The sequence below is a fragment of the Myxine glutinosa genome, chromosome 5 (genome assembly GCF_964187855.1).
Source record: "Myxine glutinosa chromosome 5, kmMyxGlut1.1, whole genome shotgun sequence".
NCBI classification, from domain to species: domain Eukaryota; kingdom Metazoa; phylum Chordata; class Myxini; order Myxiniformes; family Myxinidae; genus Myxine; species Myxine glutinosa.
Genome location: NC_136265.1, coordinates 182,468,551 through 182,488,007, shown reverse-complemented (window position 1 = coordinate 182,488,007; position 19,457 = coordinate 182,468,551). Strand labels below are relative to the sequence as shown.

The 19,457-nt window shown below is 42.8% G+C and overlaps 1 protein-coding gene across 12 annotated transcripts in view; it reads right to left on the bottom strand.

Moving 5' to 3' along the window:
* The window catches only part of LOC137412527 (uncharacterized), a 149,389-nt gene that overhangs the window by 49,618 nt on the left and 80,314 nt on the right, over positions 1–19,457 (bottom strand). For 10 of the 12 annotated variants that reach the window (XM_078779221.1, XM_078779225.1, XM_078779223.1 and 7 more), the window contains exon 7: positions 10,245–10,289. The exons of 1 other annotated variant lie outside the window; for it this stretch is intronic. In XM_078779221.1, the coding sequence (XP_078635347.1) occupies positions 10,245–10,289 (45 nt within the window). Of the gene's footprint in view, positions 1–10,163; positions 10,290–19,457 lie in introns of those variants that run through there. One more of the 12 variants, XM_078779231.1, reaches the window with a different exon arrangement.

Here is a 19,457-nt window from a genome sequence, read left to right as displayed (position 1 = left end):
AGAAGTGGGGAGGACGCTTTGAGGAGGGGGAGTGAGAGGGGGGAAATTGAGAAGCAATGAGGGTGGGGAGATTTGAAGGGGAGGGGTGAGGGGGGAGTTTGGGAGGGAAGGGACAAGGGGAGGGATTTGAAAGGGATGGGATATGGGGGAGATTTGGAGGGGAGGGGTGAGGCAGGAGTCTAGGAGGGGAGGGGCGAGGGGGCGTCTTGGCGGGGAGGGGTGAGGGGGTAGTTTAGGAGGGAGGGGGCAAGGGGGGAGATTTGAAAGGGATGGGTGATGTGGAAGATTTGGAGGGGAGGGGTGATGGGGAAGATTTGGAGGGGAGGGGTTATGGGGAAGATTTGGAGGGGAGGGGTGAGATTGGATTTTTGAAAGTGTACGATTTATGGGAAACGAACATTTATTGCAAAATGAGTTTCTTGTGACCTTCGAGTTAAAAATACGTTTAAGGACGCTGGATGGAGGATGGAGTGCAGGAGAGTTTAGGGAATGTAGAAAAAAGGCACTATAGGAGATGGATATTTTTTTTGGGATGAATTGCTTTGGTGAGCAAGTCGAAAGCAGCCTTTTAAAGAAGAAGAAGAAAAAGGTGTTATAAAATATGACGGAATACATAACTTGAGGGGAAAGTGTAAACATTGAAGGTTAATGAGTGAAAACTATCTGGGGAAATGGGGGAGAAACACGTGGTCGAAGAACGACTGAACGAATAAGAATGAATAAACGAATGAGAACAGAGAAGGAAATGTTTTTTTTTTTTTTTTTTTTGTTTTTTTTGAGTTGAGCTTTACACAAGGAAGTAGGCTATGGGTGAAAAGACTGGGAATACAGAGAACGAAAGTTATTGGATCACAAACGACGGACCACTGAGAGAAAAACAAAGCCTCAAGGTTGTACAGTGCACACTGTACAAGGCCTTGCTCGCGACACGGCAAACAGACGATCAATTTATGAAAGATAAACACCGAGAAACAACCAAAGTTGCACACAATAACTTCACACACCGAAAGATAAATACAGTTTCGACAAAATACAATTGTGAACAGACTTCACTTCGAAAAACGTGGAGACCGTGTGGAGCTTCGAAAATCCCTGCCGCCATCTCCAAGATCTCGCGAGATCTTCCCGCGAGATCTTCCCGCGAGAAACATACTTTCTATGATGTGTCTCACATAGTATAACTGCGGACCATCAGGGAGAACTCTCCTTGCCCAATTTTTTAGGGTTTCTATGATGTGTCTCACATAGTATAACTGCGGACCATCAGGGAGAATTCCCATTTCACAATTTTTTAGGGTTTCTATGATGTGTCTCACATAGTATAACTGCGGACCATCAGGGAGAACTCCCCTTGCCCAATTTTTTAGGGTTTCTATGATGTGTCTCACATAGTATAACTGCGGACCATCAGGGAGAATTCCCGTTTCCCAATTTTCAGAAATTTGTGGGTCTCCAATGTATGACTTGTATTCTGGCTCATCAAGGTAGAACTTGTTCAGTGGGTTTTGTTTTGATAACTCACAACAAGTATCATCATGGTAAAACTCTTTTTCAGGATTTTGTGGATCTCCAAGGTATAACTCTTTGGCTGGGTCATCAAGGTAGAACTCGTTCTGGGGGTCTTGGTTGTTCAAAATGTCTTCAAACAAAAAAATAACTTCATCCCAAGTTGTGTTAAAAGCAGAATTTTCATTTCGTATCTCAGATACAATTTCCTGTGAAAGAAAATAACAATGTATTAATTTAATACAATATTTTTATTTGTATAAATCAAGCTCTATGAATATTAAAATAAACTTTGTTAACTCTTACACGAGTCTCATCTAAAAAAAAAAAAAATTAAAATAAATAATTAAATTAATAATTAATTAATTAAATAAATAAATAAATAAATAAACAAACTTACCTCCATTGATAAGAGGTTCGAGTCCAGTTCATCAATCTGAAGGTTGAGTTCTACACAGGTAGTAGGACTCCAAGGAATAGCAAAGTTATCCCATTCCATTTCGGCATAGTAGTCCATTCTCAAGTGAAGCAGAAAGCGTGTTTGAAAAAGCCTGTGTGGTGGGTGCCTTTTATAAGGACTGGGTGTGTCATTTCCTGTGGAAATTCCCTGGGCGTGTCTTAACTGGAAATGATGTGATGGGAATTCCCTGAAAATGATGTAATGTATTACCTGGAAATGATACAATGCTAAAGAGTTTATAAAATGGGTGGGGCTTAGCAAAGGTGGGCGGGGCTTATTAAAAGTGGGCGGGGCTTAACAAAAGGGGCGGGGCTTACCAAAAAGTGGACGGAGCTTAACAAAAGGTGGACAGAGCCTACCAAAAAGTGTGTGGCACTGGAGGCGCTCAAACAAGAACATTGAGGGAGGTTTACCATTTTATCTTAGCTCAGTTAAAATATCTTAATAAAGAACCAAACTCAAACATATTTTTTGTTAATATATTAGATGGTGAAGAGAGTGGCAAGAGAATTAAATTATTTCCCACGCATAAATAAATATTTGTAGGGTCGTTGTTTGAGTGGGCCAAAGATGATTCACCAGATGATATTAAGAGTAAAAGGTTAAAAGGTCCATAAGGTCAGAAGGATCACAGGTTCACACAGAAGGACCATTGTTTAAGTGGTCTAATGAATAAGGATAACATGTCAAAAGGTTAGAAGGTTCGTAAAGAACAGGGTGAGAGAAATAGAGGTGTTTAGGGGCAATGAGGGAGGGGAAAAATTAACATGTAAGTCAATGGGAAAATGAGTGTCCCAGAAGCAACATATATACACTACACACACACACACACACACACACACACACACACACACACACACACACACACACACACACACACACACACACACACACACACACACACACACACACACACACACACACACACACACACACACACACACACACACACTCCACCATCCCCCCAGGTTAAATTTCCGGTCCGATCAAAAACTTATAATTCCCCCATAGGATTGGATTAATTTGAAGCAACTTCTGCCGAATACTTCTTTTTTTTTTTTTCCTACGAAGCGTTTGTGTTTCAGGGTGGGACACAGACAGGCGGCATTAGCATATACAGTGTAATATATATATATATGCCCTGCAAAAAAAAGAAACACAAAAGTAGTAAAATCGTAAATATCTGACAGAGTGTTGCCAATATCCATACAAAATTAATACCAAAAATGAATTGGTCATTTCTGCATGGATTGGGATTGATTTGTGTGGCGAGAATGAGGTACTGCAGAAATTTGGCGAAAAGATGGAACAATCGCAAAAACACAACCACATGAGAGCCTGGCACCGAAACACAGCAACATGACATGCACGTTCAACATCACTTGTGGGGCTATAAAAACGTTGGGTTTTCATTTGCACGCCATCACAATCTTACAGCAAGTGAACAGCGAAAACATGCCACGACTCACGGATGAGATTCTTCGACCACACGTCCTTCCCATGATGCAACAAGCGAACGTCATTTTCCAACAAGACAACGCCCGACCTCACACGGCAAGACTGACAACAGCCTTTTTGAGGAACCACAACATCCAGGTCCTGCCATGGTCCTCCAGGTCTCCAGATTTAAACCCAATCGAACATTTATGGGATGCACTGGATCAACGACTGCGAGCACGTCAGCAACAACCACAGAACCTCCGACAGTTGGCACAAGCACTGCAGGCAGAGTGGGTTAACATTCACCAGGCCACAATTCGGGATCCGATTGCTTCCATGGGACGACGATGCCAGTCAGTTTTGGACTTTAATGGTGGCCATACAAGATATTGAGCACAGATGACCTTCACCTTGAAAATCTACTGTTCCATGTGTGCCATATGGAACCTGGGTCAATGAGAATGATGTCTGCCAATTTTGAACAATCGATTACCATCTGTTGATTATTTATACTAGGGCATGCCCGTACTATATATAAGCTAGGACGTGCCCGTACGTGGGTGCCCGTTCCTTGCCAAAAAAAAAAAAAAAAAAAAAATTTGTGTAGGGGTGTGTGTGTGTAAACATCCTAGGGCGTGCCCGTACGTGGGTGCAAAAAAACATGCGTGCAAACAACAACAACAAAAAAAAACTTTGAAACCACGTGGCAGTAACGACCACAGAACCCCCCCCCCCTCTATTTACATGAATGGTTTGGTCCATTCGCAACGACCACAGAACCCACCCCCTCTATTTACATGCAATGGTTTGGTCCATTCGCAACGCCAAAGCGAACGGCGAACGGCTAAATCGCCATAGCTCGGTAAGTACTTGTCCGATTAATTTCAAACCTTGAAAAGGCACATCCTCGGGTCCCCAGCAATATACCTGGCAAGTTTAAAGTATATCGGACCCGTGGTTGTCGAGAAACAGCGGTCACAGACAAACATACAAACACACATACACACATACACACATACACACATACACACATACACAGAGATTAATGGAATTATAGATAGATGGTATATAAAATATACATCTAAAATCACTTTTGCGTTTCTTTTTTTGCAGTTTTGCGTTTCTTTTTTTGCAGGGAATATATATATATAGTGCCTATAGAAGGTGTGCACCCCCTTTAAAAATTTTCACCCTTTGTTACCTTTTAGTCTGGAATTAAAATGCATTAAATCGGACTTTTTCCACCTTTATTTACACATCGTAACCAACAACTTTCAAGTGAAAAACAACATCTATCTATAATGCCAGTAATCTCTGTGTGTCTGTCTGTGACCGCTGTTTCTCGACAACCACGGGTCCGATATACTTGAAACTTGCCAGGTATATTGCTGGGGACCCGAGGATGTGCCTTTTCAAGGTTTCATATTAATCGGACAAGTAGTTAGCGAGCTATGTCCAAAAAACGATTCAACCAATCAGAGAGCAGCGAGCTATCACGTGTGCCGAACGTGGCGAACAGACTCTGCCTCGGACGGCACATTTGAGAGCGTATTCATTTATTTCACGTTGGCAAACTATGTTGGCGTTAAACTATGTTTTACAACTAATTAAAACTAATTTGCGATTCATTCGCTTTCCTGCGCGTTTGTGCACGCTATGGCGATTTCTTTACCAAACTCCGCAAGCCGTTCGCTTTGGACCAAACCATTTCATGTAAATAGAGGGGGGGGATTGTCACCGTACTCGCAAGCCGTTCGCTTTGGACCAAACCATTTCATGTAAATAGAGGGGGGGGATTGTCACCGTACTCGCAAGCCGTTCGCTTTGGACCAAACCATTTCATGTAAATAGAGGGGGGGGATTGTCACCGTACTCGCAAGCCGTTCGCTTTGGCTTTGCGAATGGACCAAACCATTTCATGTAAATAGAGGGGGGGGATATAATTTTAGATATATATATAGTACGGGCATGCCCTAGTTCTACAAATTTCAGAAAATTAATTAAAAATACAAAACTAGAATATCTTTGTTAGATAAGTGCCCCCCCCCCCCCACCCCCATTATAATAGTAATTGTAAGTTAGCTCAGGTGTAACCAATCACCTTCAAAATCACACACCAAGTTAACTGGCCTCCACCTGTGTTAAATTATAGTGATTGATTATTTCAGAATAAAATCAGCTGTTCCTGTAGGTTTCCTCTGCTGGGTAGTGCATTTCACAGAAAAGACAACCAAGAGCACCAAGGAGTTTTTAAAAGACCTTTGGGATAAAGTTGTGGAAAGGCACAGATCAGGGGATGGGTGTAAAATATTTCAAAGGCCTTGAAAATCCCTTGGAGCACAGTCAAGACAATCATTAAGAAGTAGAAGTTGTATGGTACCACCAAGACCCTGCCTAGATCAGGCCGTCCCTCCAAACTGGATGACCAAGCAAGGAGGAGACCGATCAGAGAGGCCACCAAGAGGCCAATGGCAACTTTGAAAGAGCTACAGGCTTTTATGACAAAGACTGGTCACTGTGTGCATGTGACAACAATATTCCAAACACTCCACAAGTCTGGCCTGTACGGTAGGGTGGCAAGAAGGAAGCGATTACTCAAAAAGCCCACTTTGAGTCCCATTTGAAGTATGCAAAAAACCACTCCGGAGATTCTGAAGCCATTTGGCAAAACGTTTTGTGGTCTGACGAAACCAAGATGGAACTTTTTGTCCTGAATGCAAAATGTTATGTTTGGCGCAAACACAGCACACCTCCCAAAGAACACCATCCCTACTGTGAAGCATAGTGGTGGCAGCATCATGTTATGGGGATGTTTCTCATCAGCAGGGACTGGGGCACTTGTCTGGATAGAAGGGAAAATGGATGGAGCAAAATACAGAAAAAAAAAATCCTAGAAGAAAACCAGCTGCTCTCTACAAGAAAGCTGAAATTGGGATAGAAGTTCACCTTTCAGCATAACAACGACCCGAGGCACACAGCCAAAGCTACACTCGAGTGACTAAGGAACAAAAAGATAAATGTCCTCGAATGGCCCAGTCAGAGCCCCGACCTAAATCCAATCAAAAATCTGTGCCATGATTGAAGATTGCTGTCCAATGCTCCCCACACAACTTGACTGAGCTTGAACAGTTTTGTGCAGAATGGGAAAATATTGCCCAATCAAGGTGTGCAAAGTTGGTGGAGACCTATCCCAACAGACTCACAGCTGTAATTGCTGTCAAAGGTGCTTCCACCAGTTATTAACTCAGGGGAGGTGGACACTTATCCAACCATGATATTCTGCCACACCTGATAATGTGGAAGGATGCGACGAGACAGGTGAAGAGGTAAATGATGACAATTAGTGCAACACAACAGAGCCGTCTGATTATGGAGGACTGTCTGTTAATGAATTCCACAACCTTGGAATATCCTAGATGCATGGAAAGAGAGTTTCTCCAACCTAAAACAATGGTGGGATAATGCCAAAACACACATTAGGCTCTTCTGTCAACAGTTTGGTGCAAATGGTGCTCAAAATGAAAAAATACCACGTAACCTTACTTGAAAATGAAATCCTGTAATTACAGGAACAGCTCCGTAGAACCAACAACACAAGTTACCAAGAAATAAGGCAATAAATTCAAGGAAAAACATCCTTACGGAATTCCATATCTGAAAAGCAGGTGCGGAATGCATTTTTACATTTGAAAATCAAATACATACATAACCTTATCCAATCGCTTGAAACATTTTATGAATCTACCAGTAGGAGAATATCAATCTTTTAGTATCCCTGCACGTGCCGTCTTTGATAATGTCTCTTTATCCGTGACACTATTCGGTTTTGTAACAATTTTAACATGAACGATGTTATGGTTTTTATTGACCAAGGAAAAGCTTTTGATTGGATTGACCACACACACCTTTATAGAATTGTAGACAGTTTCAGCTTTGGCCCTAATTTAATGTTAAACTTTTATATTGCAATATAGCAAGTGTTTTTAAAATTAACAAAGTGTTGTGCAGCCCCATCGCTATACAGCGGGGCGTACGATAAGGTTGCTCGCTATCTGGACCTTTATACCCTCTCACCATCGAACCTCTTCTGCTCCAATTACGTACGCACATTTCTGGTTTCACTGGATCTAATCTCACTACACCACTCAAAATTTCTGCTTATGCAGACAATATCTGTATTTTGGTGAATAATAATGCTGATGCAACTGCAGGCATTAAAAACAGTCAGGCTTGTTCAGGTCAGGTAAATTGGGAAAAGAGTGAAGCCCGTTGGGTAGGATCTGGAGCTTGCCCACCAATTGCTCTACCAAGAGGAATGAACTAGCAACAAAATTGTGTCAAATACCTTGGAATCTTCCTGGGATATAACGCTTTTGAACTACAAAACTGGACAGGATTTCTGGACAAGGTAATGAAAAAAACTAACATGTTGGAAAGGACTTCTCTTTCAACTTTCTTATCGTGGAAGAACTCTCATCATCAACAATCTCATTGCCTCCATGCTGAGCAGAGGGAGAATGAGTGGGGAGCAAGAGGAGAGTGAGCGGGGAGCAGGAGGAGAGTGAGCGGGGAGCAGGAGGAGAGTGAGCGGGGAGCAGGATGAGAGTGAGTGGGGAGCAGGAGGAGAGTGAGCGGGGAGCAGGAGAAGAGCGGGGGACAGGAGAGAGTGGGGAACAGGAGGAGAGGGAGTGGGGAGCAGGAGGAGAGGGGAGCAGGAGGAGAGGGGAGCAGGAGGAGAGGGGAGCAGGAGGAGAGTGAGCTGAGAGCAGGAGGAGAATGAGCGGGGAGCAGGAGGAGAATGAGCGTGGAGCAGGAGGAGAGTGAGCGTGGAACAGGAGGAGAGTGATCGGGGAGCAGGAGGAGAGTGATCGGGGAGCAGGATGAGAATGAGCGGGGAGCAGGAGGAGAGTGAGTGGGGAGCAGGCGGAGAGTGAGCGGGGAGCAGGAGGAGAGTGAGCGGGGAGCAGGAGGAGAGTGAGCGGGGAGCAGGAGGAGAGTGAGCGGGGAGCAGGAGGAGAGTGAGCAGGGAGCAGGAGGAGAGTGAGCGGGGAGCGGGGAGCAGGAGGAGAGTGAGCGGGGAGCAGGAGGAGAGTGAGCGGGGAGCAGGAGGAGAGCGAGCGGGGAGCAGGAGGAGAGCGAGCGGGGAGCAGGAGGAGAGCGAGCGGGGAGCAGGAGGAGAGCGAGCGGGGAGCAGGAGGAGCATAAGCGGGGAACAGGAGGAGAATGAACGGGGAGCAGGGGGAGAATGAACGGGGAGCAGGAGGAGAATGAGCGGGGAGCAGGAGGAGTATGAACGGGGAGCAGGATGAGAGTGAGCGGGTAGCAGGAGGAGAATGAATGGGAAGCAGGAGGAGAATGAATGGGGAGCAGGAGGAGAATGAATGGGGAGCAGGAGGAGAATGAGCGGGGAGCAGGAGGAGAATGAGCGGGGAGCAGGAAGAGTGGTGAGCAAAGACCAGTCAGGCCTCAAAATGCAAATTATACAATACTAGCAGGAGTAACCAGCATTGCGGGGTGGGGGGGGGGGGGGGGGAAGAGACGGCAGGAGAGGGAGAGGGTGAGGAATCGAATATTCACCAAAACTGAATCAATTCTTCCTTGTCACACACCCAATCTGGCCGCTACGTTTCGTCCAAATCAGGCCACAACTTTTTGAGATATCGTGCTATACATTGTTTTTTTTCTTTTTTCATATCTCCCAATGTTGAAAAACAGTTTTAAAATTCTCAGATCCACATCCAGATCTTCAATAAAATCTAGTCATTTCGTCCTGGTCACATACCCATCCTCTCCACCAAATTTCGGCCAAATCCATCCACAACATTTTGAGATGTCCTGTTCAAAGCCAAACAAACAGACAAACAGACAGTGGTGAAAATATAACTTTTGGTGGCAGAGATAAAAAAATAGGACCTCTGGACCTGTAGCTTATCTAGGCCCTGGCCTAATGTTGTAACCCAAATGTGGTGGAGTTCTGACTGGTGGGTCTGGAGAATAAGATTTTTGAAGGAATTTACAAAGTCCGCCATTTTGACCTACTTTGAAAAGTCACATGACCGGAACCGAGCTTTGCAGTCCCCCTTACCAGTTAGGAGTGGAACCTTGCTGTTTCAACCGGATTGGCCGAGCAGTTTGGCCGGAGAAGTCAAAATAGGAGACCGCCGGACGGTGCATGGTGACAATACCTTATCTGGAATCCAATTCCAGATAAGCTAAAAACCACACTCTGGGTGGAGTGGAGCATCTTCCAGTCAAGGCCATCCACTCGATCTACCAAGTAATCCGATTGGTTGCTGGCCCAGTTTTCACCCACATACAAAAACAAATTTTACTCACAGCAAAGGAAGTACATTTTATGTTGACCTCTTTAAAAAAAAGAAAAAAGGCATATACGGTAATGTGGTAGCAACAACCAATCATCTTCCCATGAGCCCTTGCAAGGTGTATCAATACACGATGGTGTTTACCTAGCGATGGGGATGAATTCTGGTTGGAAAATGTACATGAATCAAGTTTGTGAAGGTAAGCAATTTAGTCAGATGCCAACGAGGTCACAGAAATGGGTGAACAGAGCACGGCCTCGGAGCAGGTGGGGGTTCCAAGCTGGAGCGATTCCATATTATTATTTAGAAAACAAATGATTAAATATGATTACACCCTTGATAGTGAGATACATCACTTGTTGTCGAACTTTGAGCAAAATTGCAAAGATTTCTTGTAATCTTGAGATGATACATCAAACAGCAAACAGACTTACTTGCACCAAGTAAATGATGTTATATTTTCTCTCTTCCCACAACCAGCACACCACATCACAACCATGGTCCCCACAAATTACCTCCATAGCTCCTTTTGCTTTTCCCACACAGGTGGATGACTGGAGCTAAAACAGGCAAACAGAATGGCAAGGAGGTTTGAATCAAAGTAAGCAGTCGTTCGTACAGTCGTGGCCAAAAATATTGGCACCCTTGCACTTTTTTCAAATAACTCACAATTTTCTCGAAAAATAAGTTGAAATTGACAAAAGTATTTGTTCTCCAAAATTCTTTATTTCACTGTAAATATTACAGAGCCTTTGTTTTTGATTCAGAACTTAATATATCCTTTTACATCAGAAAATAAAAAGAAATGGCATTGACAAAATTATTGACATCCTCGACTTAATATCTGGTATCACAGACTTTGGACAAAATAACTGCAGTGAAGCACTTCCTATAGCCATGAATGACCTTCCTACACCTTTCTACTGGCAGTTTGGCCCACTCTGGTTGTGCAAACTTCTCCAGTTCTCCCAGATTTGAAGGGTGCCTTCTCCCAACTGCTGTTTTCAGATCTCCCCACAGGTGTTCAATGGGATTTAGATCTGGACTCATTGCTGGCCACTTCAGAACAGTCCAGCATTTTGTCTTGAACCATTTCTGGGTGCTTTTTGAAGTGTGTTTGGGGTCATTGTCCTGCTGCAAGACCTGTGACCTTCCACGGAGACCCAGCATTCTGACACTTGGTTGAACATTGTTCTCCAAAATGCCTTGGTAATCTCCTGATTTCATGATGCCATGCACACATTCAAGGTACCCAGTGCCAGAGGCAGCACAGCAACCCCAAAACATCAATGAACCTCCTCAATATTTGACTGTAGGGAAGGTGTTCTTTTCTTTGAAGGCTTCATTTTGTTTTCTGTAAACATAGAGATGATGTGCTTTACCAAAAAGCTCTAATTTGATCTCATCTGTCCACAGGATATTCTCCCAAGAGGATTTTGGCTTATTCAGGTGTGTTTTGGCAAATGCCAGTCGGGCTTTCTTATGTCTCTCTCCCTCAGCAGTGGGGTCCTCCTACCATAGAACCCCCTTTCATTGAGTTGGCGACGGATGGTGCGAGTTGAAACTGTCGTACCTTGTGTCTGAAGGTCAGCTTGAATCTGTTTAGCAGTTGATCAAGGTGCTTTCTCCACCATTTGAACAATCGTTCGCTGCAATCTTTGATCAAGTTTTCTCTTGCGGCCACGTCCAGGGAGGTTGGCTACAGTGCCATGGGCCTTAAACTTCCTGATAACATTGTGTACGGTGGACACAGGAACATCAAGGTCTCTGGAGATGGAATTGTAGCCTTGAGATTGTCCATGCTTGGCTACAATCTTGTGTCTGACCTCCCCATACAATTCTCTCGTTTTCTTTTTCTCCATGCTCATTACGGTACACACAGTGACACAAAACAGCAGAATGACTCCTTTTCTCTATTCAAACTGGATGAATGAGTGATTTTTATATTGCAGGAACCTGCAACTCACCACAGTTGAGTTCAATTCCAAAGTAAAGGAGAATCACCTGCTTGAAATCTAATTATTTCTTACAACTTCTAAAAGATGCCAATAATACTGTCCGGCCCATTTTAGGATTTCTGTGTGGAATAAGCTAAGATTTAGTAATTTTTTCAGATTTTTTTTTGTTTTGTTCGAGTGCAAACCAAAATATTTTTTCATTTCAACAATTTTCTGGAAGAAATGGTGCATTATTGTGCAAGGGTGCACAGTTATTATTGTGCAAGGAAGAAAAAGTGCAAGGGTGCCAATATTTTTGGCCACGACTGTCTGTACCTAGTGTCCCTTTACACACAAGTAATAAAAAAACGTTTTAGTTTTCCAAAGTGTAAAACGATGACATGAAAGAGAATATAAACAAGGTACAGGTGGTCACAAGATATTATCATGTGAAAGCATCTCTACTTGTTTCTTTAAATAAAGGTTGTCCCTGCAAATGACACCATCTATCTCTCCAACCATCTATCTCTATACATCTCTCTCTTTATATCATATCATATCTAAATAATATATTTTTATATATATATATATATATATATATATATATAATGTTCGTGGGGGGTAGGCAATGAAATACCTTAGTCCTTAGTCCATTTAGAAGTGTATAGATTACCATGCTCCGTAAGTGACGATGAAGAAGAAGAAGAACCACCATGTACCATAAGTAGGGAATCCATTTAGACCAGATGTCGTGTAAGAGTGTATATTTGTCCCCAGGAGAGGGGTGGGGTTATGTTAATTAGTTAGGGATTAAGGGTAATTAATCCCCTGTATGTAAATCACCTCTGCACTTTTCCCCTTGTTCCTGATCACACACCACACCCGCCATGCACTCCACACCTAAAATAAACACATTGAAAACTACCGCGGGTTCTGCCAGCCGAGCCATCACAAAGGCCGGCAAGTGACCATGAGGCCACGCCGCGAAGGACGATTGGTCCGGTACCATAGAGCGAGTGAGATGGCACTCGCTGAGTGGAGCACGCACGGGGATCGTCGGATGACGTAAGATCACTGAGAATAAAAGACTTGAGTCCCAACATTTTGTTCTCTTGCGTGGGGATTTCATCACGAGCAGTGACATTCATTTTCGCTCTTGCGCGGATACAGTCATTACGAACAGACGCAGTTTATATCCTCTTGCGTGGGGATTTCATCAAGGGGCATGGACACTTTATTCTCTTGCGTGGGTACAGTCATTACAAGCAGACGCAGTTTATACGCTCTTGCGTGGGGATTTCATCAAGAGGCATGGACACTTTATTCTCTTGCATGGGTACAGTCATTACAAGCAGACGCAGTTTATACGCTCTTGCGCGAGGGACATTGAAAGTGTACTGTCGCAGATATCATCCTTTTGCGGGAGGTTTTCAATACGGGCGGTGGCAGTTCATGCACTCGCTCCCTCGTGCTAGCTATCGGCGGTGCCTGGCTCGTGTGCGCCTCTGTGAGTAGAACCTTTCGGAGCTTTGGGAAGCCTTTGCCGCATTGAAGGAGGGGAGGCTGTGCGACTTGGTGCTCTTCAGGGGAGCTGGAGTTCGTGTTGTGCTGGCTGGCCCGGGATTGAGCGCCGAGACGTTTGTCTGCCTGCGGCGCTCACGTGATTGACTGGCGCCATTGGTTGAGCGCTTCGACGCACGGTCCTCTCGTCGACCAATCCCACCACAGTGCTCATCGAAGCTGGAGCAGGCAAACGCACCTCACAAATTTTTTCTTTCAGTTATTTTTCCCCTTGTGTGCATACGGGTCTGTTTTGGGAGCGCTCCATTTAGGAATATGAGGTTATGGTGCATTTTCTCGTTTTCCTGCATTTATTTTCATTAAACCTATTTATTTGTTGCAATTTGAATTCCGTGTTGGTCTTAATTGATTATTATCCAGGTTCGAAGACGTTCAGTGGGGTCCGTGAAGGTAAGAGCTTCATTACCTTTCGCTGCCCTCATTCCCCCGCACATATTAACTCCGCAATATTGGAATTGAACGCCTCGGAGTGTAAAGCTTGCTCGGCTAATCAGTCCCCAAGGGTGTTCCCCCCGGGAACGCGACAATATATATATATATATATATATATATATATATATATATATATATATATATATATATATATATATATATATATATATATATATATATATATATATACAGTCATCCCTCGTTTATCGCGGGGGTTACGTTCCAGAACCCCCCGTGATAGGTGAAAATCCACGAAGTAGAAACCATATATTTATTTTATTATTTTTATATATTTTAAGCCTTTAAAAACCCTCCCCATACTCTTATAAACCTTTCCCACACTCTTATAAACCCTTTCTACACTCTTAAACACACTTTTGAGACCCATCCTTACGTATTAGAAAAATATTTGTATGTGTATGTATAGCTGTACAGTATATTTGAAAATACTGTAATCGATACTGGCTAAGTATATCAATAATAGTTTTTACTGTACTGCACAGCAAAGAAGAGCATTACAGCTCTTCTGAAGGTGCCACTTCAGCAGGCGCCTCGTCAGGTGGTGCAGTATCTTCGTCGTCGTCCGGAACTTCTTTTCGTGCTGAAGACGTAGGCGTGTCTTCTTTCTTTTTTCTGGTGAGGAACATAGTGATGGGCAGTTGCTGGCGCTGCCTTTTCTTCTGGGCGAGGAGGTTTTTATAGACTTCAATGCCTCCGTCGATTACATTTCTGAACTTCAACGAACGAATCATCTGGGGGTCCCAGTCTTCAGCCCTTTCCTTAAGTTATTTTGCCATTCTCACTAGGGTTGCGAGGCGTTCCAGTGATAGGCCTTCTTCTTCTTCATCCCCTGGACCCTCTTCTTCCTCTTCTTCCTCACTTGCTGACTTCGTCATCTCCGCCAGGTCTTCGTCCATTAACGGATCTGAGTGGGTCTCGAGCAGTTCCTCAACGTCATCGGGAGTCATATCGTTGAAGCCATCTCCTCCTAGTAATTTTGCCAGCTTCACTGCCTTATCTACTGCAGAGTGGTGGACTTTGTCAGGAGAGAAACCCTTGTACACGTAATCGTGGACTACTTCTGGCCACAATTTTTTCCAGCAGGCATTCAAAGTTTCTGTCTTCATCTCCTTTATGGCCATCTGGATATTTTGCAGACACGTTGCAATGGTGTACTCACGCCAGTACGCCTTCAGCGAGAAGTTTTCGTCCGACTCCATAGCCTCGACCAGGTGCTGCAGGGTGTTTCGCGTATAAAGTGCCTTAAATGCGCGAATGACGCCTTGATCCATGGGCTGTATCAGCGATGTGGTGTTTGGCGGTAAGAACTCTATTTGTACGCCATCATACGACAGGTCGAGCGCGTGACCTCCTGCATTATCCATGAGCAACAGCACTTTGAACTCGAGTCCTTTTTCTGCGAGATAAAGCTTGACCTCGGGAATGAAGCACTGGTGGAACCAATCCGATGTGAGGAGTTTCGTAATCCAGGACTTCTGGTTGTGCATCCAATACACTGGCAGCAGGTTCTTATTTTTGTTTTTGAGGACCCTTGGGTTTTTGGACTTATAAATAAGACCAGGCTTTATCATAAAGCCCGCAGCATTCCCACACATTACTAAAGTCACCCGATCTTTGTGGGCCTTAAATCCAGGGGCTCTGGCTTCCTCGATCATGATGAAAGTGCGAGACGACATCCGTTTCCAAAATAAGGCTGTCTCATCCATATTAAAAACTTGTTCAGGCTTATAACCCCCTTCCTCGATGATCGTCCTGAACGTCTCGTTCACGTACCCCTCGGCGGCAGCTTTATCAGCAGAAGCAGCTTCTCCATGCAGGACCATGCTCTTTAGCTTAAATCGTTTTTGACAATTTTTCAAACCAGCCCTTGCTGGCATCGAATTTGGTTGGTTTGGTGGGAGATGCGGTCGATGGTTCGGATTCTGGGTCGTCGTCGCCAGCGCCTTCAGCAAACTTGGCGTAAAGCTGCCTGGCCTTCTCACGGATAACGTTGGTATCCAGTGGGATATTCTTCTTCCTGCAGTCACTGATCCAAAGGGCCAATGAAGACTCCATCCTTACAATGGCCTTATTGCGTGAAGTTACCACCCTTTTCGCTGTCTGGTTAAAGGACACTGCTGCCGTCGCCCTTATATTCTTTTCGTCCTTAATGTACCGGACCGTAGATTCATTGAGCCCGTAATGGCGGCCTACAGCCGCAAAGCTTCTCCCTTCCTTTAACATGTCGAGGAGTTTCACCTTCTCTATGATATTAAGCATCTTCCTCTGGCGCTTAGGTTCAGTGCCAGAACCCTTAGAAGACGCAGAACGTTTACCCGTCATCGTAGGGCTTGAAACAACCTCACAATTTTACACAAAATGCACAAAAACACAACACCGCAGGATACTGAACAGCGTGCTCTGATTGGTCGCGTCTCATCCATCTGCCAATAGTGTGCCGCGTACGAAATCATCTGGGCAAACGAGCGCAAGCAACCCAAGCTTGGTTTTCCATATGCGCGATTCTTTGTCTACTCATTTATAATGCATATTTTATTTCGATTTACTGTAAGATTCTTTTAATATAGGTTTTAATTAATGTGTTATATTTTTATTTTTATTCTTATTAATTTTTTAGGCTAGAAAATGCTTATTTTACCGCAAAAATAATTAAAATCTAAAAAAATAAAAATACCTATAGGCCGCAGAATCCCGCGATGTAATGAAAAATCCGATATATAATTTTACATATACTAGCGAGAAAAACCCGTGATGTACCGAAGCCGCGAAAAGTGAAGCGCGATACAGCGAGGGATGACTGTATATATATATATATATATATATATATATATATATATATATATATATATATATATATATATATATATACTGTATATATATATACTGTATATATATATATATATATATATATATATATATATATATATATATATATATATATATATATATATATATATATATATATATATATATATATATATATATATATATATATATATATATATATATAAAATATATATAATATATATATAATATAATATATATATATATATAAACGAGCTTTTAGAAATCTTAAACCATGTATAAAACGAGCTATTACAAGCCTTAGGCTGTGTATAAAACGAGCTCTTACAAGCCTTAGCCCATATATAAAATGAGCTCTTAAAAGCCTTAGACCGTGTATAAAACGAGCTCTTACAATGCCTTAGACCGTGTATAAAACGAGCTCTTACAAGCCTCAGACGATGAAAAAATGAGCTTTTACAAGCCTTGGACAGTGTATAAAACGAGCTCTTACAAGCCTGAGACCATGTATATAACGAGCTCTTACAAGCCTTAGACCGTGTATAAAACGAGCTCTTACAAGCCTTAGACCGTGTATAAAACGAACTCTTACAAACCTGAGACCATGTATATAACAAGCTCTTATAAGCCTTAGCCCGTGTATAAAACGAACTCTTACAAGCCTGAGACCATGTATATAACGAGCTCTTACAAGCCTTAGACCGTGTATAAAACGAGCTCTTACAAGCCTTAGACAATGTATAAAACGAGCTCTTAGAAGCCTTAGACCGTGTATAAAACGAGCTCTTACAAGCCTTAGACCGTGTATAAAACGAGCTCTTACAAGCCTGAGACCATGTATATAACGAGCTCTTACAAGCCTTAGACCGTGTATAAAACGAGATCTTACAAGCCTTAGACCGTGTATAAAACGAGCTCTTACAAGCCTTAGACCGTGTATAAAACGAGCTCTTACAAGCCTTAGACCATGTATAAAACGAGCTCTTACAAGCCTGAGAGCATGAAAAACAAAAGCCGGTGGCGGCCGGTAGACCGGCCACGAGGGTTCAACAACAACAACAACAACAACAACAACAACAACAACAACAAGCATTTTAAGGCCATTTTCCCTGCTAGAGTGGGGGTTAGCCTTGCGGTCCCCATGACAATCTTCTCCAGATTGCCCTATTTTCTGCATCTCTCCTTGTTAACCCCCTTGCCCGCATTTCTTCTTCCACCATCTTTAGCCAAGTCTTTCTCGGTCTTCCTCGTCCTCTACTTCCTTCTACATTCATTTCCATCACTCTTCTCAACCAGTCACTTTCATCCTTCCTCAACACATGACCAAACCATCTCAACCTGTTCCTCTTCACAGCATCAATCACAGGCTCTATTCCCATCATCTTTCACAATTCATCATTTGTCTTCCTCTCTCTCAACGATACTCCGCACATCCACCGAAACATTCGCATTTCCACCCTTTCCAGCCTTCGTTGCTGGCTCTACATTCATGACCCAGTCTCGCTCCCATAAATCATAACACTTCTCACACATGCAGCATACACCTTTCCCTTCAGCTTCAACGACACTCCACTCCTCATCAGCACGCCACTCAGTTCCCGAAACTTTCTAAAGGGTCGAATCCACTAGGGTTCAAAAAAAGTTCTTTTTTTTAAGCGGTGAAGCCGCTTCAATATTTGGCGAGATAAGCGCCACATGTTTCGTGAAGAAGGAATTTTTTGATGACCTTGACCTTGACCTAATGTGGCCTTAACTTGATGACCATGAAAACTAAAATTGGGGAATGTCGAGGAGCATTAGATAATGAAATAGAGAAAGTGAGATTGCGACAAACTGAAAGATATTGAATGCAGCACATAATTACCTCTGGAAAGATGTGTGCCGTGCAAAGCAAATGTGAAAAATCAAGGGTTTATGGCGCGTAGCACTGAAAAATAGAACCGGAGGTCCGATTGTGATAAAATTAGTATCAAAACATGCACAAGACTAAACAGAAAAAGTCTGAAAAACTCAGCACGAGAAAAAAAGAATTCTGTGAAAATATGGTGAAAAAATTGGAGGGGTGAGCCAAATCAGAACCACCGTTAATGATTAACATTAATTCTTTGGGGTAATTCGAAAGGGCAATTCCAAAGAGTATTTCTAAAGGGTATTTCTAAAGGGTAATTCTAAAGGGTAATTCTAAAGGGTAATTCTAAAGGGTAATTCTAAAGGGTAATTCTAAAGGGTAATTCTAAAGGGTAATTCTAATGGGGTATTCCTAATGGGGTATTCCTAATGGGGTATTCCTAATGGGTATTCCTAATGGGTAATTCTAAAGAAAAATGTTAATGGGTAATTCCAAAGGGTATCCTCATGTGTATTCCTAAAGGGTAATTCCAAAGGGTCATTCCAAAGGGTAATTCCAAAGGGTAATTCCAAAGGGTAATTCCAAAGGGTAATTCCAAAGGGTAATTCCAAAGGGTAATTCCAAAGGGTAATTCCAAAGGGTAATTCCAAAGGGTAATTCCAAAGGGTAATTCCAAAGGGTAATTCCAAAGGGTAATTGCAAAGGGTAATTGCAAAGGGTAATTGCAAAGGGTAATTGCAAAGGGTAATTGCAAAGGGTAATTCCAAAGGGTAATTCCAAAGGGTAATTCCAAAGGGTAATTCCAAAGGGTAATTCCAAAGGGTAATTCCAAAGGGTAATTCCAAAGGGTAATTCCAAAGGGTAATTCCAAAGGGTAATTCCAAAGGGTAATTCCAAAGGGTAATTCCAAAGGGTAATTCCAAAGTGTAATTCTAGTGTTCCAATGGGTAATCCTATAATTCAAAAGGGTAATTCTAAAAGGTTCTAAATGGTAATTCTATAATTATATAAGGTTCTAAAGGGTGATTCTAAAAGGTTCTAAATGGTAATTCTATAATTAAAAAAGGTTCTAAACTCTAAAGGGTAATTCTATAATTCTAAAA